Source organism: Siniperca chuatsi, linkage group LG3, assembly GCF_020085105.1.
Source record: "Siniperca chuatsi isolate FFG_IHB_CAS linkage group LG3, ASM2008510v1, whole genome shotgun sequence".
Classification (NCBI taxonomy): domain Eukaryota; kingdom Metazoa; phylum Chordata; class Actinopteri; order Centrarchiformes; family Sinipercidae; genus Siniperca; species Siniperca chuatsi.
In genome coordinates, this window is record NC_058044.1 from 22,593,245 (window position 1) to 22,617,269 (window position 24,025).

Here is a 24,025-nt window from a genome sequence, read left to right on the forward strand (position 1 = left end):
GGTTGTTTTCAACTGAATACGCACATATAGTTATACTCTAGACCATATGTGCTTCAATTGTATCAGTTTTGACATTTACTGTTTAAAATAACCACACTTTAGTTTACAAAATGAATATAGAGTGGACTGGACACTACCGATCACAGGCTAAACCTGTAACTGTGTGTGTGTGTGTGTGTGTGTGTGTGTAGCCCAAGCATATATCAGGCCATTACAGACGGTCTCCAGACTGCATCCAGATTGGCCATCGGGGATTCATGGGGCTTTGGGGGCAACAGTGTCATAGCAACGGGCTCCACTCATGTGGCGGGTGTGAAGACCTGCTGTCTGTTCGGTCTGCCATCTTAGTCATACCGCCCCTCATAAATGTGCACACACACACACACACACACACATACATTGACATTTGCACCATGTTTCATATGCACATAAGAGCATTTGGATGATCCTATAAACATGTGCGTGCTGATGCACACACATGTATACAAACACACACATTAATCTGCTCCAATGTGGCAAGAGCCTGTGCAGAATGGGGACTAGTGGACAACCCCCCTTCACTATCTGTTCACCATTGATTTTTCCACTGTCTCTTTGAAAGGCAGTGGGACAGAGGGCTAATATGATTAGCATTTACTATCCTGTGTGTGTGTGTGTGTGTGTGTGTGTGTGTGTGTGTGTGTGTGTGTGTGTGTGCAGACAGGTTAACAGAGATGAAGGCAGCAGTGAAGCCCGTGGGGACAAGCCCTCACGTTAAAAGGTATATATGTGTATGTTTGTATGTGCTACCCCAAGCAGTGTGTTAGAATATGGCCACTGGGATTGCTGCTAATATGGATGTTTATTAACAACAACACTGCTGAGAGAGCACAGAACAAACTCAAGATGTACAGTAATCAATCTGCAAGTCAAGATTTGAGGAGAAGGAGGAAGAGGAGGGATAGATTTGTAAGTTTTAAGAAATCCTGATTTGGTTCAAGCTCAGTTTGAAATCTGCTCCAGCTGTTTTAGCCGATTCTGAGCACTTGAAAATGTCAGATGGTGCCTGTTAACAACTTTAACAAGCTTCAGCAGGACATGCTCGCATCTGGCTGTTAGGGTCTCCTCTTTTCTACAGTTGAAAGTCTTTTAGACTAATGAAAAAGCTCATGTAGCACACCAGGAAGCAACCTGACACTAGATAGAAGGAGGAATCTACTAATTAAGAATTCACTTCCAGGTCAAATCCAATAGATTTTACTCTCAGCGCCTGTCAGGGATACAACCTAGAGCTGAACTCATACTGAATTTTTGAGGCTGATACCGATATCTGTGAATAATAGAAATCTTGTATATCATATCACATTGGTTTTTCACATGGATACCTCAGATTTTGTTATTAAAGAGTTGCGATAAAGATATGTATGTCGGGAGGAGGATATTTTACAGTTAAAAAATACAGTACAATTTTATTTTAAAAGACGACAGTAAATATAATGTGACAGTCAATTCTAAACAGTAAACTAAAAATGTAACTATTATAAATAACTATAAATCTAAACACAATACATTAAACTTGAGAGAAATTGAGGTTAAAATAACCCATAAAAATACTACTTATAAAACATTGCTGCAACGTGCTGCCAACATATACACTGATATCTGTGATGAGCCAATATTGGCTGATAATATCGGCCCTGCTGATACATCAGCAGGCTCTAATACAAACTGCCAAAGATGAGAGGACACTTCTTTGAAGATAGCAAATCTCAATCGCTCAAAACTGGCAAATCTTGCTGGCTCAAACTAATCACTTCCGGTGTGCTTTCAAATTGTGGCTTACAGATTGATTATTGATTGATTGATTTAAAACTGCTCAATAATTTGTTGTTAAATGAACCTTCACAGATTGGTAGGATTGTTTGCTGCTCACACAGAGGGACAAGTCTTTGGCTTTGAGTACAAGTCACTGCGTGTTTGTGTGTCTGTGCCAGTGTGTTCAGTCCATATGTCTCTCAGTGTGACTGGACTCTTGTGGTGTTTGCAAGTTGAGCGTGAACGAGTTCAGAATCAAGTCCACACAACTTTGAACATTAAAGAATTTATGGACTGGTGTGTATGAGTTTGCATGCTTGTTTAAGTGTGTGAGTGTGTGTGTGTGTGTGTCTTACCACTGAGTCCCAGTTGCCTCCTCTCCACGTTCTTGTGGTACTCCTCCATGTCCTTCTCTAACAGCTCACTGAAGGGGTTGGGAGGCAGGGGAGCCATCTGCTCCTCCTCTGTGGGCACGTATGGCTGGGGAGGAGACAGGGAGAGGGGTGAACATGGGCGCACACACACACACACACACACACACACAGTTATGTTTCCATCACTTTCTGGGACATTACATTGACTTACATTCCCTGGAGATTTACCCTAACCATAACCATAACCAAACCAAGTCTTAAAATTTAATGATTTACATCATGGGGACTTTTTGTCCCCATAAGGAAGGTAAGTCCCCACACTGTGACAGGGTAAACAGATTTATGTCCCCACAAGATTAGTAATACCCGCCCACACACGCACACACACACACACTGATGTAGACATCAGAGCATAAAGGCATGCACATACAAAAAACTCTCTCTTTTTCTCTCTCTCTCTCTTACACACACACATTTACAGACTGATTTAAACACACAAACAAAAAAGTAAAACACAATCATATACACACTCCCAAAGGCATACACACCCACTGTGTCTGAGAGGGACAATCATTCATTACAACATAACTAAGGCTGCTCATACAAAGATAAAAGTGTCAACCACATCACACAGAACAAATCTAACCACCAACTCTACACAGCCAACCAATTAGTCTGCAAACCCAAACATCTTTTTAACAGACTGTAGAAAATAAACACTCCAAAAGCACGAGATGTGTACGAATGCAATTTATGCTAGGAGCATCATCATGCTCACAAAACAAGTCACATGCATGCACACAAAACACACATTTTATAACATGTCTGCTTAGATTTCTGTGTAAAGATATGTCCATTAGAACCATCATGCTCCAACACAACATCTCAACAAGTGTAACTTGGTCTGAGGCAGAAACAAAACTGGCGAAAATTAATTTAAAATTGCTGTCAATCTTAAAACACAACACTGATAAACACATGCAATGTTTTCTGTTCTGAACGGACAAAAAGGTGTCAAATAAATCCACGAAACACAAGAGATTCAAATACAAACACCACTGCAAACAGCAACACTTAGAAAACACTTGCGTATATTTACCAGAACTTTTATCTGCACCAGATCCTTCAAGACAAGACACCAACCACAAAACCATCAGCATCGAAATTTTTAAATGTGATAATTTTACCTTAATCTTTCCTAGGTATTTATAATTGTCTCTTTAATAATTTCTCTTGATAACTAAGTACAACTAACAACATACTAGAGGTTCCTTTTGCCTTTGCAAAATGTGCTCACTTGCCTCCACCTAATGGTCAAGAGGTGTCATTAAACTGGCTGTGCTGTCCGGTGAATTATTGAAGTAGGTGATTAAGGGCCCAACACAACAATTGGACACCGACACAGGAGTTTTCACTTGTCTGACTGATTAAATCTCTTCTCAGTGACTGTGTGGGCTTGTATGGCATCACCTTGACTCTCCTCCTCGTTTTGTTGTCCCTGGGACAGCTTACACCTTTATCAATCGTGTTAGTTCATGATGTTAAGTGATCTCAGGTCATTTCCAGCACAGTGCTTCCAAAATTCCAACCTGAGTAGATGTCTAATCATCCGAGTAACTGAAAACACCTTTGAGTTACTTCTCAATAAACAAGTACTTAGGGAAATCTGTGAATATTCTGAGCTGCCCTCGGGGCCAGAGAAACTTGGTTTACTGTAAACTAAGTAAGCTGGTGCCTCTTTCAACAGGAAACAAAGCAATTTTCTGTTTGGTGGTTAAACAGTTTAAAGCAATTTACATTAATTCAGGTATTTTTTATGAAAAACTTTTGTATTTTTTGTATTTCTTTGGCCAACTGACATGAGATGATTTAGTGCACAGCTACAATCTAAAAGGCAATTAAAATAAACAGGTGTCAGACACTTCCTTTCAACCCACTGACTTAGACAGTGGGTCTTAGAAGATCTAAAGCTCTGAAGGTCTTTTATAAGATCTGAACACAAGAGAAAGGAAATCCTCACCCGTCGTGGTGCATCAACAGGGATGCCTGCAAGGTGCTGAGAACGCGGCCCTGACGTCATCACATCAAACCGGTTCTGCTCTCTGATCTGTAATAAGACAGAATACACAATGATGTCATCAGGAAGCACTTTGAATGATTTAAAGCTATGGTCAAAACAAGCTCAGAACTCAAATGTAAATGAGTGAAATGTTAAACTTTGTACAGATGTGTTTAATCCCTGATCACATGCCTTATGCTAATCCATTCATCTCCTCAGGTATACTTCTGTCTCAGAGCAATCTTAAATTCCTTTTTCAAACAGAAGCCAGCACAAAATTTCTGAGTTCAGTTTTGATTTAACCATTTTACTATTTCAGTCAAGAATTTGAGATTAGAAAAGAACATTTTTTTCCTTTGTTCTTTACTCTGAACATTTTATTTCTGATCATTCACCTCATTACAGTCAGTGATCATAGGCGATAGCGATTTAGGCTTCTGCAATAAATGTTACTCTAAACAACAGCCCCAGATGATGCCTACAACTTTACATGTAACAATGATTCATGCTGACTGAGAGGAAATAGTTAGACTCACTTTGTTCCTCTTCTCCAGCACCTCACTGGGGTTTGTGTTGAGAGGGACAAACTGATTGGGGTCCTCGATCCGGATCGGGGTTCCCGTCTCCTCTGCCTTCATCCACTGTAGAAGAAAGGCAGGTGAAAACAGGTGAGATTAAAACTGTCGGCTCAAAATAACAACGACCTAGCACTGTAAAAATATGCAAAAACTCTATTTTGACTATTGTATGTAACCCTATTTATATAGCACTTTTAAAAACAATGTTATTACAACCAGATACAATCAAACAAGACTCAATTCACTTTCTATTTACTGCTAAATATTACAGTAACATATGTATTCTATAATCTCCTGCATCTATTCTATATATTTTTTGTCAAAAAGCATGGTTTACAAACTGGGGGAGTTTTAAATGTATGGGCATCCACCAGTCAGAGAGGGTCTAATGAAAAACTCTACTGAGTTGCATTATGGGAATTATTATTGTTATGGACTAAAAGGCAGGATATGCTGCTTTGATTCTGATCATTCTTTTAAAATGTGTCTCAACACCCAACTTAGTGGAAGTGCAATACTAAATCACTGTAGTCTTTTAAAGTCCGATTCCTTATTAGTCACTAAAATAAATGCCTTCAAAGGTAAACCAGTAACTGAATCAAAATCAGTGTAGTTCTCTGTTCAGCCTGTAGATGGCAATCTAGCATCAGGTTTTAAACACAACTGCAGTAAAAACAAAGCAGTAAACACTAACTGAAAATGATCTGAATGACAAGTTGGTTTCATCCATTTTGGCATTTAAATTTTTTTTTCCATTCTATGGGATATTATTGTTTGTTAGTATTTGTTGGGTATATTTTCACTTTATGTAAATCACTTACTGCTATAATGCCTTATAGTAGATTTAAATCTCTTTGGCATATGTATGGGGCACATGATGATATTATTTTAGCGCCCTCTATGGGTAGCAGGCCTTATATGTTGGGTAGAACGCCACCTGCGGCTGGCATATAATTCAGACTGATTATGTGTTTGTCAGACCCTGATGAAGACCTAGAGTTGATACGCGTTGGTCTGTTTAGGACTGCCTAATGCTCGAAGAATATATTTATAATATTATTGCATCTGAAGACAGGGTGCCTTGGTTTTTTTCCATGGTTGTCTGCACTACTTAATGTCTAGCAAGACTTCCTGGATTCTGTTTTTTGATCTGAATGACAAGTCAGGCTATAATGTACACTTTGTCACTCCATGTTTAGGTTTATTATATAAATCCATATTCACATGTAAACACACAAACCTAAATACACATTTGGTTTTGTGTCTTATATTTTCAAGAAGATATGAAGTTCAGCTTTGTGCATTTAGAAATCAGTATAAAATCTGAAATCTTTAATCCTCCTGTTTGCTATCATGTTTCTCTCATCATCAACATAAACACACGCTCTGCTCACCGTGGTTGTCCGGCTGTTGTAGCGCTCCTCTCCACCCTCCACGCTGACCTTGGTGTAGCTGTTGGGCGAGTTGAGCCAGCGCGTCTTCTCCCTCTGCTGCCGCTGCTGCAGGAACTTGAAGGGCAGCCGTGTGGCACAGTTGTCCCCGTCCTCCTCGAACATGAATGCTGTGACTGTGGCGGGGATCTCCACGTCGCTCTTGTGCCTCGGCTTGTCTCGAACGATGGGGTGCCTGTAGGCGTGACCTGTCCTGTAGCCCTGCAGCAGAACAGGACACACTTACAATTTGTTTTCTTTGATCTGAAATGATTTGGTTTGTTCACAATGACCAGGAAGCAAAACCTCATTGCCTCACAGAAGATTCATGTTTATGTATTCCCATTTGACTTATACTCCTCCATCCACTCCTTCTACTACTAGTTCTATTGGCATCCTGTGCCAATACTAGTTCTATTGGCATCCTGTTTACCCCATGATGATCATTAAATGGTCTTAGCTCATAGCTCACATCATTATACATACATACAGAGAATGTTTTTAATTCAGTTTGTCATTTTTACACCAGGAGAGATTGAACTGAAGCAAATGCATGACAGAAATGAGCATTTATTTTACGACTTTTCCTTCCTGTAACGCTGGTTGTGCTGTCAGTTTCACAGTTAGTCAAATGGAAAAGAAAGAGAGAAACAGTGTTGTGACCATAGGGTTTCTGCCAGCACTGAGGACAGAGTCAGAGAGCCATTTCCTGTCTAACCCTTTTCTCTCTTGCCCCTCTCCCTCCATCCCCCTCTTCCCTCTTTATCCTCATCTTTCTTTTTCTCTCACTCTCCCATTTCCCCCTCTCTCTGTCGCTGAAGACTCACTTGATCCTACTGTTTTTCAAACATTTTTTCCACACTTGGCTTGACAGTGAAGTTCCGTTCTTTTCTTTTTTGTCCTTTTCTATTCATCTCAGTTCCACGGTCAAAGCTGACCTTTCAACTTGACTCGACCCCCCTTCTTCATCCAGAAACAGCTGGGTTCCAAAGCTCTTTTCCTGCAACATCCTGCTTCACATTCCCTATTTGTTTTACACATTAAAATAGGGAAGTTCTTTGCATTTGTATAATGGTTGTTAAAGGGGATGGAGAGAGTAGCTAGTTTATTTTCTTCGCCCCTCATTCTCATCACCCTCATTCCGCTACAAATGCTGTGTTTATGAGGTGTGAGAGAAGAGAGAGAGCTTTTTGGAATCTTGACAGGTTGAGATGCAATGATTTGAGAGGGGAGAGAGCATAAGAAGAGAGAAAAGGGTGGGAAAAAATGAAAAGTGTGGATTGAGAGGTGAAAGAGGGAGACAGGAATAGTGACGCAAGGGAGAGCGAAGACATTTACCAAATCTCCCACACTTAATGACACAGCAGCTCTTTGTGGTGATGCAAAATTATTATTTTTAATTGTTACTCCTTGCTTCTTCAAAATGCATTTCTCCTTTGCCCTACTCCCCCAAATTTCTAATTGTGTCATTTAAAACGTATCTCTCCTCCCTTGAACAGTTTCTGTTCTGTGCTTCCCAAGTAACATTTGCCAGTTTGACAGCACTCAGTACTGCTGTTTTCCTTGCATTTTCTGTTAATGCAGTTTAGGTTTCTGTAGGGGGAGCTCTTTTCTAACGCTGTTCACCCACGGCGGCCAACACTGCCCTTTGTAGCTAGCTACCCAGTACCCCTTCAGTTTATTACAAAGAAACAAAAATGTACTATAAAACAAACCACCGAGGATTTCTCCCAGGGAAGATATATCAGTGCAGGGTGTTTAAGCAAATGTAACACATTTGTGAAATGCCTATAGGTTGTGTCACTATTGTCTTTCATCAATCAATGACAAAGAAAAGCTGAAGACATTTAGTTGTATGAAGATGACACACTATCACTTTAAAAAACGAGCTCTCACAAGGCCACAATGTGCTAAGATTCAAGAAAGGAAAATAAATCCTGAGTACCCTTATCATGTAATTTTAATGTTTGCCTCTGAGCTTATTTGTACAAAGAAAACACACAGAAGTGGAGTGAAAAGTGAAGGTTAAGTGTTTATATCAGGTCTAGTCATTTAATGAGCCTGAGGCATTATGATAAACAGATGTGTGTTCTTTTCCTACCAGTGTATTTGTGTCAAATGCAGAAATCTTCTCATTTTGATGTCTGTGGACTCACCAGGTTATCCAGCATCCTCATCAGAGACTCAAACTCCAGCTCGCCAACCTTCCACTTGTACTGGCCGGCCATGTTGACAGCAGCCGCTGCGGCCACGCCGTGCACTCGTGATTTGTACTTCTCCTGGTCCAGCACTATCAGGTTGTCGACACCGCCAGCACACGAGATGGCATTCACCTAAAATCACGAAGGACGGAGGGAGAAGCATGTGAGCCTCTACCGATGACCGATGGCGTATGCAACACAAAATACACAGAAAGGCCTTTCTATCATCAAACATCTGTGGCATTAGATCATCCACCCAAAATGAGAATATGCAGGAACAGGCTTCCTGACCTTTTTCCACACAGAAGAAAGATGTCATTTACCAAAACCAAAATGAGATACCCTTCAATCTAAAGCTACCACAGCACCAAGGAATATACAGTACATGGCATACAACAAACTTGGCTGGGGGATTTATTTATAGAAATCAAGCTGGGCTTTGCAGGATGGATTAATATTTTCTTTTGCTTGACCAGGGAGAGTCAATCAGGAGATTTGGTATGCCTGTTACAGCGAGGGACACAACAACATCTCTAAAAGACTCCGCACAAGTGAACACAATGACACCCAAGAATCCTAAAGTAAAACACCAGAGAAATCCCACACATAACATTAACTTCAAGCTTATATCTGTCATGGCATCTCTTATAGCTCTGCCACCGTACAACACAAGTGACGACATGTCATGATAACTATATATCTGCTGATACAAACACTGTAGGTATACATCACCTGTTATGTTCCAAATGTGTTCATTTGAATGGATTTTAAATTGAATATTATTTAACCATTAATGATATACATATACATATAAATAGGTGGATATTGTAACACAAATTTTTTTCATACAGTTGAACTGTCAATGTTTAGGTCGGTTTGGTTAAGTTTGGATTTGTACTGCTACCACCTGAAGTGGCAAAATTGGCATTTCAAACATTTATCCATTAAGCTATTTAATTTTACTTTTTAGCTAGCTTATTTTAACTGTTTATCCATTACTTATAACAAACCATATCAACGATTTTTCTATTACTTTTAGCTAACCATTTATCTTAATTGCAACATGTAGTGCTCTGGTGTTTGGCTGGCTCAATATGTGGATATATTTTTTTAATCAAATTGTTTTTCAAATTAGTTGAGCTACTCGCCTATCTTACCACATGTCCCCAAACAACTGCAGAAGTACCCCCAAAGGCACAGATGACAGAATTTGTCACTGTCATACTGGCTAAGATTTTTAAGATACAATAAATTAAATATGAATGTGAAATTGAATATATATTAATCTCTCCTGCCTGATCCAGATCTCCGGAAATCCCCCCTGCCATCCTCCTTAAAGCTTTCTTATTGACTCAAAACAGGAAGAAGAACAACACCCTTCTCTAAATGCTTTGGACTGACATCAACAAGGCATCAGCTTGTTACTCCCTTCATCAAACTCCTAATAGCCTGGCTCTAAGACTGTTTAGCCAACATTTTCCACAGAGCAAGAGATTATGATTTATGGAGTGTTGTTAAAAAAGTGAGAGCGGGGAAGTGTAAAAACTGCTGTGGAGAGATTAGATTTAGAGGGAAAGCTGCCGCCCTGCTGGTCTAATACATGTGCAGGGAAGCTGAGTGGTGATGGAATGTGCTGGGTACCCGGAACAGCAGCAGTTAGCTACTGTGTGTGTGTGTGTGTGTGTGTGTGTGTGTGTACCTGGATTTCACAGGCATACTGGGCATTGTAGATGTAGTGAAAGGCCTCTTCAATGGTTTCCCCGAGAGCAACCACACCATGATTCCTCAGCACCAAAACCTGCAACACATACACAGAAACAGTGATTAGGAACAGCAGATCTTCAGAGGTCCATTTGTCTAATACAATTATGTGACAGGCCCTTTAACTAGTAAGTAAAAACCAAAACATTTCTGATTCCATGTATCAACACGGGTTGGGCCACTGGATGATGACAGCAGGACCTGGCAACAGACTGGTATTGGAAATTCCCTTGAATTCCCTGAATTTTTGCCAATTTAAATTCTGTTGATTAATGACTGATTATTTCAAAAGAAGCAAAGTGCAAGACACTCACATGGCGAAGCACATGCAGGGACAGAAATGAGGAGGCGCAGAAGGTAAGGTACATAGTTAAAGGAATAGTTTGACATTTTTTGGGAAATACTTTCGTATGTCTGTACAGCAAACAGCCAGCAAACTCAAGGTGACAGAAAGATGAGGATGAAGAAGGAGGTTTTTACACTTCGGCTTGATTGAACAAATGAGATATAACATGTTAATTAGTGAGCTTTAGAGGTGATGGTAGGCAGATTTTGTTATCTTTGACTAAGCTAAGCTAACTGGCTGCTGGAGGTAACTTCACAAATACTGCACAGGTTTGAGAGTGGTATCAATCTTCTCATCAAACGGCAATAAAGTTAATCAAGCGTATTTCTAAAAAGCGAACAAATCCTTTAAGAACGATGAGGACTGCCCAGCTGGAAGACCTTGCTCAGTGCTTAGATTTCATGGTTTTACTACCTTCGTCGTAGGCCCCAGGGCCTTCTGCAGCTCTCTGCGCTCCTGCTGGTCGTCCAGGCTGCCCTGGTAGTTATAGTAGGCGATATCACCCAGGATCAATGCCTCCTGGGAAATTGGCAGGATGCCACACTTCATAGATGACACCTAGAGCAGATACATATGAGCGATAAGAAGCTTTGACAGGTGTGTTACAGCTGTTTTATTCATCTGCGTGCGCAGCTGACATTTCTCTTAGATGCATCTTTGTGAGGAATACTTTGAAACTCTGTACTCTGTACGAGCCTTTGTTACACTGTCGAGCGCACATCACAAACACTTCCCATAACAGCGTCTATTTACAGATAATTACTCCTTTTCAGTTGAGGTGTGATATAATTACACCATTCAAATTTCTAAACGTCCCTGAAACAATTCATCTCAAAATCCAACATCTGATTCTCACATTCTCTGTCAAAAAGAGCTGCAGGTGTTCTAGTGTAATGCAAACTTACGGCAGCTGTGGCAGGAGTGTGCACATGTATGATGCAGCGGATATCTGGACGCATGGAGTAGATGGCAGCGTGGGGGCTAAAACCTGCGGGGTCGATCCTCAGGTTGGTGGAGCCCTGTTCGATCACATCACCGATGATGTTGACCTTTACCTGGGGAAACAAGGAGAGGAGACTAAGTCAGTGGATGCTTCATGGATTTCTGCACTGGAACTTAAGCTGGTGGATGTAAAGCTCTGAGTGCAAAGGGACTCAAACACAAGCTAAACAAGCTTTTTGAACACTTGACGGCAGCAGCATCTAGACATCTCTCCTGAGAAGGGAGGAGAGGGAATATGATGAGGCTGGAGGAGAGCAGAGGGAGACATATTGTAAAACTAACCATGCCCAGATCAGTGTAATCAAATATGCCCAGGCACTAAAGCACATCCAAAGACTGACATACATAACCAGATCCACCCCCTCACACACAAACACAGAGCTGATAACCTGCCAACATTACCTAAGAAGACATAAACAAAAGTCAAAATCAATGAGCATGATAACAGAAATCACATTATCAACGATTCCTCCTCTCTGTCCGCTTCTCTCCAGGAAATGAATTGGAGCGTTACCAGGAAACATAATATAGTCGGGTAGTGGACATGACGTCCTTTACTATGACAACTTCATTATCAGCCAGTTAGCAGTTATTAGATTACAGGGTGGGAGAGAAGAGTGATGGAGGGAAAGATGGAGGTGGAGACCTGGAGGGAAGAGAGTTGGATAACCTTGTTTAGTCTGGCAAGATAGTCTTAAAACATACAGGAAGGCCCTCCGTAATGCCAGAGCAGCCTACTACTCATCATTAATAGAGGAAAATAAAAACAACCCCAGGTTTCTTTTCAGCACTGTAGCCAGGCTAACAGAGAATCACAGCCCTATTGAGCCATGTATTCCTATAGCCCTCAGTAGTAACAACTTCATGAGCTTCTTTAATGATAAAAATTTAACTATTAGAGAAAAAAATTCATCATGCCCTCAACTGATACCCATTTATCTTCAAATACAGGAACCTTAGAAACAACCGTAAAACCTGATATATATTTAGACTGCTTTTCTCCCATAGACCTTCTTCAACTAACTTCAACGATTAATTCATCTAAGCCATCAACCTGTCTCTTGGACGCCATTCTAACTAGGCTGCTTAAAGAAGTTTTACCCTTAGCACTTCTTTACTGGATATGATCAATCTGTCTTTATTAACACCCCATGTATCACAGTCTTTTAAAGTAGCTGTAATTAAACCTCTCCTCTAAAAACCCCACTCTTTTAGCCAACTATAGACCTATATCTAACCTTCCCTTTCTCTCTAAGATCCTTGAGAAAGTAGTCGCCAATCAGTTGTGTCTTTATAAATAACAATAGTTTATTTGAGGATTTTCAGTCAGGATTTAGAGTGCATCATAGCACAGAGACAGCACTGGTGAAAATTACAAATGATAATTGCATCAGACAATGGACTTGTCTCTGTACATGTCTTGTTAGATCTTAGTGCTGCATTCAACATCATTGACCATCACATCCTATTACAGAAACTGGAACATTTAATTGGCATTAAAGGAACCGCACTAAGCTGGTTTAAGTCCTATCTATCAGACCGATCTCAGTTTGTACATGTTAACAATGAGTCCTCTGTGCACGCCAAAGTTAGTCATGGAGTTCCACAAGGTTCTGTGCTTGGACTGATTCTATTCACCTTACATATGCTTCCTCTAGGCAATATTATTAGGAAACACTCTTCATCAAACTTTCATTGTTATGCGGATGATACCCAATTATATCTATCGATCAAGCCAGATGAAACTAACCTGTTAGCTAAACTTCAAGCATGCCTTAAGGACATAAAAACCTGGATGACCTGCAATTTTCTGATGTTAAACTCTGACAAAACTGAAGTTATTGTACTTGGCCACAAACACCTCCGAGATACATTATCTAAAGACATAATTGCTCTAGATGGCATTGCCCTGGCCTCCAGCTCCACCATAAAGAATCTCGGAGTTATCTTTGAGCAGGATTTATCCTTTAACTCCCACATGAAACAAACTTCAAGGTCTGCCTTCTTTCACCTACGTAACATTGCAAAAATCAGGCACATCCTGTGTCAAAATGATGCCGAAAAACACTGGCACTGCACTGGCTCCCTGTAAAATCCAGAATAGAATTTAAAATCCTTTTCCTAACCAAGCTCTTAATGGTCAGGCACCATCGTATCTTACAGAGCTCATAATACCTTATTACCCCACTAGAACACTGCACTCCCAGAATGCAGAGTTACTTGTGGTTCCCAGAGTCTCCAAAAGTAGACTGGGAGCCAGAGCCATCATTTATCAAGCTCCTCTCCTGTGGAATCAGGTCCCAGTTTGGGTTCAGGAGGCAGACACTATCTCCACATTTAAGAGTAGGCTTAAGACTTTCCTCTTTGATAAAGCTTATAGTTAGGGCTGGCTTAGGTGAGTCCTGAACCATTCCTTAGTTATGCTGCTATAGGCCTAGACTGCCGGGAGACTTCCCATGATGCACCTCTCTCCTCCTCTCCCTCTCCATCTGTATGAATTTTTATCCCATTAATGCATGTTACTAACTCGACATCTTCTCTCTTCCGTAGTTTTGTGCTGTTTCATCTCTCTCCTCTCTCCTTCTGAGGTATTTCTACCACCGGAGCTGGAGAGTCTGGATCTTTGGTTGTGGGCCACTTGATGCCCCCGTGTTCCTGCTCAACAATTGCTACTACAGTTGTTGTTATTGGCCTTGTTACTATTATTGTCATTATTATTCTTATGACTATCATTCCTATTATTATTATTACTTTATTAATATTAATATTACCACTACCATTACATTATTACTATTTTAAAATTCTAGGTGGAATTTGCATTGTGTGGATGGCCGCCTGGTTCTGCCCGAGGTTTCTGCCTGTTAAAAGGAAGTTTTTCCTTGCAACTGTTGCCAAGTGCTTGCTCATGGTGGGATTTCTTGGGTCTCTGTAAATAATATTATAAATAGTAGGGAAAGTGCAATGAGATAACTTCTGTTATGAATTGGCGCTATATAAATAAAAGTGAATTGAATTGAATAACCAGAGAATAAAGACAGATGATTAGACAAAGATACTGAGGTATAAAACCTGAAGGAAGAGCAAAGACAAAACCGACTGCAGATGTCAGTCCGCGCTGTAAAACCTAATAGCAAATAGAAAAAACAGCTTTGCCTGCAGAACTTGTACAACATTGCCATTACCGTAACCACATGTTGTTCTACAAGCTCACATTTCTCTTTCACAACATACAGTCCAAGTGTGTGTTATCACAACAGGAAAGGGCATCCATCATTTGTCTGAGGCTAATGAAATACACCCAGTTCAGCTGGAGCCGGCTGAATATATACAGGTTCTCAAACTGGTTCCAGGATTAACTTATTAATAAGAAGATGTACCAGGGAAGGGTGCTGCAGTGAAATTCAGGAAAGGACTGTGTGCACCCCACCAGCTGGTGAGGGTAAAAAAAACTTTAAAAGTCCTAGGCTTGATCCTACCCTCCTGGATAGTATTGTCCGATCTCCAAACTGCCCTTTATTTCCAAGGTTCTCGAAAAAATTGTTTCTAGGCAGCTTCTTGTGGCTGTGGAAAATAATAGTACCTTTGAAAAGTTACAATCTGGTTTTTGTCAGCACCACAGCACTGAGACAGCCCTTCTCAAAGTCACTAATGACCTTTTAATGAATGCTGGCACAGGCATGTGTTCAATTCTTGTGCTGCTGGACTTAAGTGCTGCCTTTGGCACTACTGATCATGGCATTCTTCTAGATAGACTGAGGCACTGGGTTGGCATATCTGGCACTGCACTAAACTGGTTCTCATCTTATTTGTCTAATAGGAAATTCTGTGCCATCTACTGGCTACCTGTCACAACATATCAAGCTTTTGCAAGAAATCTCGGTGTCCTTTTTGATAGCAATTTATGTTTTGAGCAACATATCACTAAGCTTGTTCTATCATGTTTTTTTCACCTCAGAAAAATTGCAAAAATACTATCTATTTTAAATCTTAGTGATACAGACAGCATGCTTTTATCTCCTGATGCCTTGATTATTGTAACACCCTGTTCACTTATCTTAATCAAAAAACTTTGAAACAAATGCAGACTGTACAGAACTCAGCTGCTAGGCTTTTAACCAGGACCAAGAGGTACGATCACATCACACCTGTTTTAGCCTCTTTACATTGGCTCCCTGTTTGTTTTAGGATTGATTTTAAGATCTTATTGATTACTTTTAAGGCACTTCATGGCTTGGCTCCAGATTATATTTTAGACCTTTTAATCCTTTATGAACCTTTACGTAGTTTGAGATCTTTAGGCAGGGGTCTTCTGTCTTTTCCTGTATGTTTTGGTATTAGAAGAAAAACTCAGGTGTTATATTGGCACTGATATAGAAAAGTATGGATTAATGGATTAAAAAACCACCAGGGTGGAGTCCACAGCTTGCTCGTGATCTCTGGGTCACGTGTCCTGAATGGTGCCTTTTAAGAGCCATATGGATGTTTGGATGGATGACTGTCTATTGATCTTTCACCCAGCAGTGGAAAGTGAATGGCACCAGCCAAGCGTAACTAACTACCACCATCTTTGTTTCCACACAGAGCCACAGCCAGCTGTCAAGCGATCGAACATTGATTGGGTTACATCACATGCCCAGTACAGTATCAGTTCACACTGTCACGTCGTTCAAAATTCCGCTCCCTCACGCTGCAGCAGCCTGTCAGTCAACCCACCCTACTGCTGAGAGGCCCTTCTGATGAACACGGCACTTCTAATTATAAAAAGATGCCAAAGGAAGTGTCAGAAAGAATCTGAAATGTGACTCGGCTGGATGGAAAGTAAATGATAAGAAGTCCGTAGAGGAGAATGGGGCCTGAAGAAGTGTGGGCAGTTGAAACTTGAACAAACTTCAAGTTAAGCAAATTGAAAAGCTTGACTTTAACCTTCTGACCCTCTGATGCAAAGTCGTTTTATCATTGCATTGACCTAACTAAACTAAAAGATGAATGTTACCTAAAACCAAAAACACTGAGATGGACCAAACAGTAAATTCGTCTACAAACTCAAATGACCCCGCCTTCATCTCAGTGCTCAAACAGAGAGATTGAAAGGGAGAGGCCAGATGGAAATTGACCAAAACCAACTCCAGCCTTTCTCTGACGCTGCAGCCTCCACCCAGCTGAGCTGACCCCAACATGACCTCTCACACTCTTTATTCTGGGTGACTTCCTCTTAATCAATCTGTTTGCCTCTCTAAACACTTGAACTCAGCCATGTAACTATAGAGATCACCGGGTCAAAACAGGCTGAGAGAGAAGAAGAAGAAGGGGAGGAGATTATAGAGAGAGAAACACAGCAGCGACAGACTGGCATCAAAACACAAACAGACTAAAACACGGTCATGGAAATCTGAGAGTGCCAGACAACATAATTTTGTTGTGTCTCCTGTCAGCTGAAGTGTTGTGGTCGTCGCTCTCATACAGACAACCACAGTGAAGATGGATGTGGTCCAGACGCACAAACCAAAAATACTAAATTTTAAATGATTTTGCCTTATATTTTAATAGACTGAGCTTACATGTTACCCCACTGTCTTCTACGATTTCTACAATAAGTAGCTGTTAGCAAAAAGTTTCATTATGAGTTATGAACTTGGACTATGTTTGGTACTAGCTTAACAGTACTTCAGCTCACACATTTGGACAGTGTTTTCAGTAGTTAAGACTTTTTCCAGTGGCACAAGGTGAGCCATTCTTTCAGTCACTAAGATACCTAAAAGATTTCACAGTTTAGTGAGAGCTGCATTGGTATACTGGGCAGTTTATGCTTCATATGAAATAAGTCTTGGTAGGAAACAAAGCAACACCAACTCTGTATTGGTAAAATCATTTTCTGTTACAGAGTGCCATAGATTATGGTGAATAAAATGTTATCCGGATTATTCAGGTAACATTATCTACATTGTCATGCTTCACTTCACACAGAGAGCTAGGCACTGAGGCAGAGTGTAATATCTGGACATTTTGAGGCAGCTAACTGCAGCCACTACATCTTTTTGAGGTTGTAAAGTCGAGCCAGATGTTATACAGACAATTCATTTATCTATTTATTCAACAGAGTAACATAACCATTCTATTTATTCTTTGATTGCCCTAAATCAAGCAGTTTGTATTTAGTCTAGCTCTAGAAGTGATGAACCTACATAGACCTGTGAACTAAAATGTTCTGTTCTGTTTGACAGATATCATATTTTCTGCACTTTGTTCTGCATCAATATAAATGTTAACTAACTTTTGCATTGTATTCCCAAGTAACTAAAGCACAAAACTTGTGAAAGATCTTAATGTAAAAGTAGCTTTGTCGATTATCTGACTTTGTGTTCTGTGCTCGACAGAGTGCTGCAAGAAAATGCTTAAATTAAAAAACGACTTTGAGAAGAATAAAGAATAAAACGCATTTGTCTCAAAGACCTTAAAAATGCTGGTAAATGCTGGAATTAACTTCAGCTGAGTTTCACTGCATATCTCTGCCAGCAGGTCAAACAGTGAAATCTGTTCAGTCAGCAGTATGGCTACTACATCTAGCTGTCAAACCACACCTGCAGCCACATTACACAGGTGTGTGTGTATGTTTGCACAGGTGTTAAAGATAAAGTAGGAGAGAGGTACGATAAAGCAAATAGAAAGACAGCAGATATGATTCTAGTTTCAAGTGGCTTTTATGCAAACTCTTGCCCTGTCACAAAACATAAAAAGCAAATTATGGGGGAGTTATGTGGCTTTGTTTGGTAGACGCCAATAAATATGCTTCCTGAATATCAAACAAACCACATCCACCAGAAACATGAAAAGCATTCCAAGAATTGATTACTACTGGGCAAGTTGATATTATTGTTCTTTAGTGTCAGTTTGTGTTTTTTCAGTACTTTACAGGGAAATATTAATGTTAAAGTGCTTTTTGTGTAACAAAACTGAACCAACAACCTGGCTGGTCATGCCAAGCATATGTCATTATTTTATTCAGGTTATTCAGTTTGGTAAATGAACTGTACTTGTATAGCGCCTTTCTAGTCTTCCGACCACTCTAAGCACTTCACACTACATGTTGCATTCATTGATACAATGGAATAAGCAGAAATAAACACTCGGATGGAAACCAGGGTAGAAAGTAGAGCGAGAGCAAGAGAAAGAGGAAAACGGAGACACAGACAAACAGATGGAAATAGAAACTGAATTAGAGGGTTAAAATGTAAGGCAGGAGGAAACGGGGTTGCTAACAGATTATTACACACATTATTGCACATCTATTGACACGGCATGCCCAGCGCTGTGACAACATGTGTCCTCTCTGAACCGAAACTAGACGGACAAACAACCTGAACCACTAATTGCTGACTTGATACAGGAACGCAGCAGAGAGAAGGGACGCTTTGGTCGGACTTGTATCAATATGAGCAAAGCCACATGTACAGAGAGACAGAGAGAGACATAAAGAGAGACATGCTGACCTTTGTGGCGATGCAAGACCAAAACACTGTTGAAATGAGGTTCATCTACTATCTTTCCCCTTCATACAATTCAAGGAAGTAAATGGCTGATTAAGCAAAGTGGAAAAGCATTATCCCTGTCCAGTGAAGGCCAAAACCTTTATACTCACTGTTGGAGCATTGTTGGCAAACACACACAGACAAGGACATTGACACAGACAGACATTTACAACCTAATTTATTTGTTTCACTCTAAACAAGGGATTGCTAAAGTCAAAGGTAACCTTCAAAATCAATCAATCAATTTCTAATTGCTGTGGGTTTCTTACTTATTTGAGTTTCAGTTCCAAAGCTACACAAACACTTAAATAAATAATAAATAAAAATGTCAAGTTTATTTTTCTTTTAAAAAAAAAAGGAATTCATGTCCCAACTCAGAATCTTTCACTTGACATGAAAAGATGATATTTTTATCCAGTCATGTGAAATTACCTCACCTATTCTTGCAATTTTTTGGTTTTGTTTTACTGCTGAAATAAAATTACATGTTTTAAGGTCTGAGTATATAACTAAATAACTATGTTGGTCGGTCAGTCCACGACTTCTCGTGTTCCTTACCAGGTTGGATGCAGACGCCTCAGAAAATGACAGTCCTCTGGGGATGATGAGGATGTGGTCTTGCTCTTTACTGACTCGACCCTAAGACCAGAAAAAGTCAAATCACTTTTTTGTTGAGGTATCAAATTGATTGAAATCTTCTTTCTACTCTGAATACTGAGCAGTGAAACTATATTGGACAAAAGTCAAGTGAGTGATAAGTCAAAAGGAAATCTGTCTTTAATTTTTTGGCATGCTTCTACTTTATGTGTCAAAGTAACATGGGAATCATATGACAATTCATGAATTAAATCTCATTGAATCAAACAGCATATACTATATCCATTCTTATTGACTTCCTTCTATACTTGTGTAATTTTTCGCATCTATAAAATGTGACACATTGCACTGTGGGACTGTGAGGAAAAAGTAGTGTGACACTTAGAATCCGGACACTGAAATACATTGGTGGACAATAAATATAGTGCACTATATAGTAAACAGGGACTAATTTCAGACACAGCATATTACTGTCAACACTTTTAAGAACTCCTCAGTTTTAAAATTCAGTTGTGCTCTTGCTGCAGCATCTTACTGTGATGTAGGAGTTGGCAAAGTGGGCCCAGCTGAACAGGTCCACCAGTCTGTAGAGGCTGGCCACTTTACAGCGTGTCAGCTTTTCGCCTTTCACCATTGTGGTGGATTCCACTCCGTACATGTCGTTGATGGGAGTGACCATCCCCAGACCTAAACAATGGCATGATAAGGGTTAAGTTGAGGTGAAAAAATAGAATATACATAAAAGAAAAATGCTTTTTGCAGAGTGTTTGCTGATCGAGTCAGCTTATATTCTCCCGTTTGCATTCAAGTCTACAAGAAGAAATTCACTTTAATAGTGTGTTAGAGGAAATACACTATACACTTTTATCCTCGCTTCCTAACAATGGCAATGACAGCCACACAGGACCACTATCCAACATCCATCTTTTCATCTAATGACGTATCTGACACATCTGGCTCCACATGAAACAGAGTCCTAATTTCCACACTGAGGTGATGTAAACTGCACTCCAACCTTTAACACGTTGTTTACTACCAATGTCTCTTGGACATTCTCATCATGGGTATATTTTAAGGAAGAGCTAAACTGAACTGCTATAATGCCTTTGACGTGTAATTCGACAATAGTTGTGCATTCCAGCGCTGTGATTGGAAGCAGACTTCACATATGGACTCCTGGACAGAATTCACAAAGGATCAAAATCCAGAGAAATATGCGCAGCTCTTCCGGAGTCTGGGGTTGGGTCGTCTCGGGGTATTTATGCCCTTAAACACACAAAGCTCATGTTTTGGTATGGATCTCCTCTCTTCAAAGCCTGATGCTGTGTTTTGTTGTTCAGTGTGGTTCAAAGTGGTTCAAAATGGTTGCAGAGTGGGCAAGGGTGGTATGTTCTGTTAAATGTTAGTGTCTGGTTGCCTGGGGTAACGGGCTACAGCGCTGTGAGTACTCACTGAGGGGGGAGGTGTTGAAGCCAGCCACTGAGCTGGCCATGAAGAAGTCAGCAATCTGTCTGAGGGCCAGCAGGCCGGTGGGGTTGTTCCCCTTCCGCTGCTGCTCCTGGATCAGACTCTCCAACTCCTCCTTGAAGGCCTGGAAGAGAAGAGGAGAGAGAAAGAGTTGAGTGGGGAAATTTTTGTATAACTGAGACGATGCAATGTGTCAAAAACTAGAAACTGAACCCTCAGATTTCCTTAAATGCAGACAGGAAAGCAAATTTTTCAACACCAAAAAGGCTAATTGGATTAATATTAATTTTTATTTTTTTAATATCAACCCTGAAAATGAACAATATCCAATATCTGTATGCTATACATGAAAAACAAGCCTTCGAGAACTTTACTTTGAGTTACAAGATTGGACACCTCAGTCAGGTCTTATGCAGCTTAAACAAAGCAAAGAAAAAAACTATTTATTTCACTTTAAAGATGGAGCTTCAACCACATCAGCTTTCTTGAACTGCAATGACATTTTTAAAAATGAAAAGACAAGGAGAGATGATGGTGAGACAGATACTGAGTTGGAAGAAGAAGAGAGAGCAGGGGATTAGTGGTGACAGAGGGATGAAAGAGTAAAAATACGTGGGAACATTAAGAGAGACAGGAAGAGTGGGAATAAAGAGAGGAAGAACGAGGGAGACGTGTTAATCACAGATTAGACATGCTCCTCGGGTGTCAATCTGAATCGTCCTCAAAGCGCTCTATGAAGCTGGATCAGGGTAGGCTGGCATCCCAACAAGCTGAGTCAGGATTGGCTGTCTGGCTAGCTCACAGCCTGCATTACAATTGGCCGCTTGGTGTGACTGAGAGAGAGAGTGTGTGTGGCTAATCCTCATGTAAAGACTACAGTCATCTGCTGAATCCACAGACACAATACAGTATATGCTAATATGCTCTTATGCGGCACCACATATACACACAGCTGGCTGCGTTACATCATATAAAATACTCTATCATTCACTGCTTTCACTTTCCTTTAAAGCAAATGTTCCTCATCACCCAACAGCTCATAAATCAAATGTTCAAACAGAAATCACAAGACATGAAGATCATGACAGAAAATGTTTGAATGTGATGATGCTAAAGACTATGTAACTACTGCAGGCATGTTATATTCATACAGCTACAGTCAAACCCAGGCTGCAGAGGAAACAGCAGACCATCTAATACTGTATGTATAGCTGCTCATAATCTTAATAAGGTTGTTAACCTCGCAGGGGGCACACTCACCTTTCCCTGCCGGCTAATGTCATTAAAGCTGTGACCAGTGCACTCAAGTTCTACAAAGTGTAGAACTAGAGCGATAATACACGATGAGGTGTTCTCATATAGAGAAATATTGAACACAACGGAACACACTACATTGTGAAATGACATTTCCTCTGTTGAGTCTGTTGCTTTCCATATCAGGACACCTTGATTTTTATTGGTAGCTCAAGTTGTTATACATTTGTTTTAAAGTTTGTAGTCAGTTTAACTGTACTGTACATACAGTGTACGTCTGCAACATCATTTGAAAAGACATGTACACTGTTGCCTGTTTTGGTCCTAAGTATTTCCCCCCCATTGGATCTGGTCTGGACTCTAAATCGACTACACCTCATCATAGAGTTAGCTGACTGTGAGTCCACTTTAACTTCCTGGTGGGAATTTAAAACCAGTGATGGAAATCTGTGGCAAAATCAGCACAGTTTCCATGCGATGACTCCTCTATCAGGGCAACATCCAATATTCATGTCTTTATTTCATATTAGTGCTTCTGCAACAGTCAGCACATTCTCAAAAGAGCTGCGTCTGTGCACAAAAACATCTCTGACACTTAACTTCCCCTTGTCCCCCCCCCCAAGTCACCCCATGGGACGGTCCATTAGTGTTATGCGAATGGAGTTGGGGCCTTTGGTTCTATGCCATTGTGGGGCGTTTTGTTAAAAGTGGAGCAACTCCCCATGTCAGGACAGATACAGTCCCCAGAGCGCCACTGATTCTGAACCCAAGCCAGACATTCCTCCGTCCCTAGTGGCGAGGTTGCTGTGGCAACCGGCCTGTTGCGGATGTCTGACAGCAGTGGGTCAGAGGTTTTTGTTTTCAGTTGTTGTTGTTGTTCTAGGCATTTCTGTTTCAAAGACTTTTGTGCCATCACATTGATATTGGAGCCACAGTGCTAAAGACACACTTTACTGGAGCCAGAGCACAAACACTTGACCCTCAAGATTCTGCGTTCCTGACTCGACTAGAAAAGTTTTGGGTCTGTGCTGGAAGATTCTTGCTAGCTCGACACTGGTTGTTCTTACAAAATGACAACTAACATGAACGAAAATCATATCAGTTGCTACTATTAAACCTGCATTAATTTAGTTTTTGGCCACTTGCGGTCAGCGATACAAGCTGTAAACCAACATTGACATATTATCACCTTTTAAGGTTTTGATATGGCAAACTTGCAAGTTGTTAGCTGACAGTTGCCTATTTACACATCCAGCAGAAACAAAACAATATTAGCATTCATTTGGAGTTGTATTTCTGGCCACCTGATGAATGAATGACGGCTGTTTAGTGCTGGTGCTGAGCAGGTAGTGTACAATAGACTTTTAGAGCTTTTTGCTGAAAATAGCTATGGCTATGGCTGAAAATGACACAAAGCGATGAGAGTGAACCAAAACAGTTATGTTGTAGGCCGAAAAACTAACAAACAAAAAATTTGCTAAAGATGCTAAAAACCTCCGTATAGCTGAGGAGAGCTGGAGAGTCTGGTGATAGTTATCTGGAGTTCATCACAACGTCATGTGATCCACTGTTAATATAAAAATTTTGATAAAAGCAGCTTTAAAGCCACAAATTGTTTGACACAATTCACGCCAAA

At 40.4% G+C, this 24,025-nt stretch overlaps 1 protein-coding gene across 10 annotated transcripts in view; it reads right to left on the reverse strand.

The window, feature by feature from the left end:
• Positions 1-24,025, reverse strand: part of add3a (adducin 3 (gamma) a) — a 115,305-nt gene that overhangs the window by 6,858 nt on the left and 84,422 nt on the right. For 5 of the 10 annotated variants that reach the window (XM_044188904.1, XM_044188905.1, XM_044188910.1 and 2 more), the window contains 12 exons: positions 21,121-21,259; positions 20,204-20,355; positions 19,630-19,710; positions 11,449-11,598; positions 10,958-11,101; positions 10,136-10,234; positions 8,392-8,568; positions 6,200-6,457; positions 4,764-4,868; positions 4,189-4,275; positions 3,268-3,291; positions 2,151-2,274 (listed from right to left, as the gene is read on the reverse strand). In XM_044188904.1, the coding sequence (XP_044044839.1) occupies positions 2,151-2,274; positions 3,268-3,291; positions 4,189-4,275; positions 4,764-4,868; positions 6,200-6,457; positions 8,392-8,568; positions 10,136-10,234; positions 10,958-11,101; positions 11,449-11,598; positions 19,630-19,710; positions 20,204-20,355; positions 21,121-21,259 (1,540 nt within the window). The remainder of the gene's footprint in view (positions 1-2,150; positions 2,275-3,267; positions 3,292-4,188; positions 4,276-4,763; positions 4,869-6,199; positions 6,458-8,391; positions 8,569-10,135; positions 10,235-10,957; positions 11,102-11,448; positions 11,599-19,629; positions 19,711-20,203; positions 20,356-21,120; positions 21,260-24,025) is intronic. The other 5 variants (XM_044188909.1, XM_044188913.1, XM_044188908.1 and 2 more) reach the window with 1 other exon arrangement.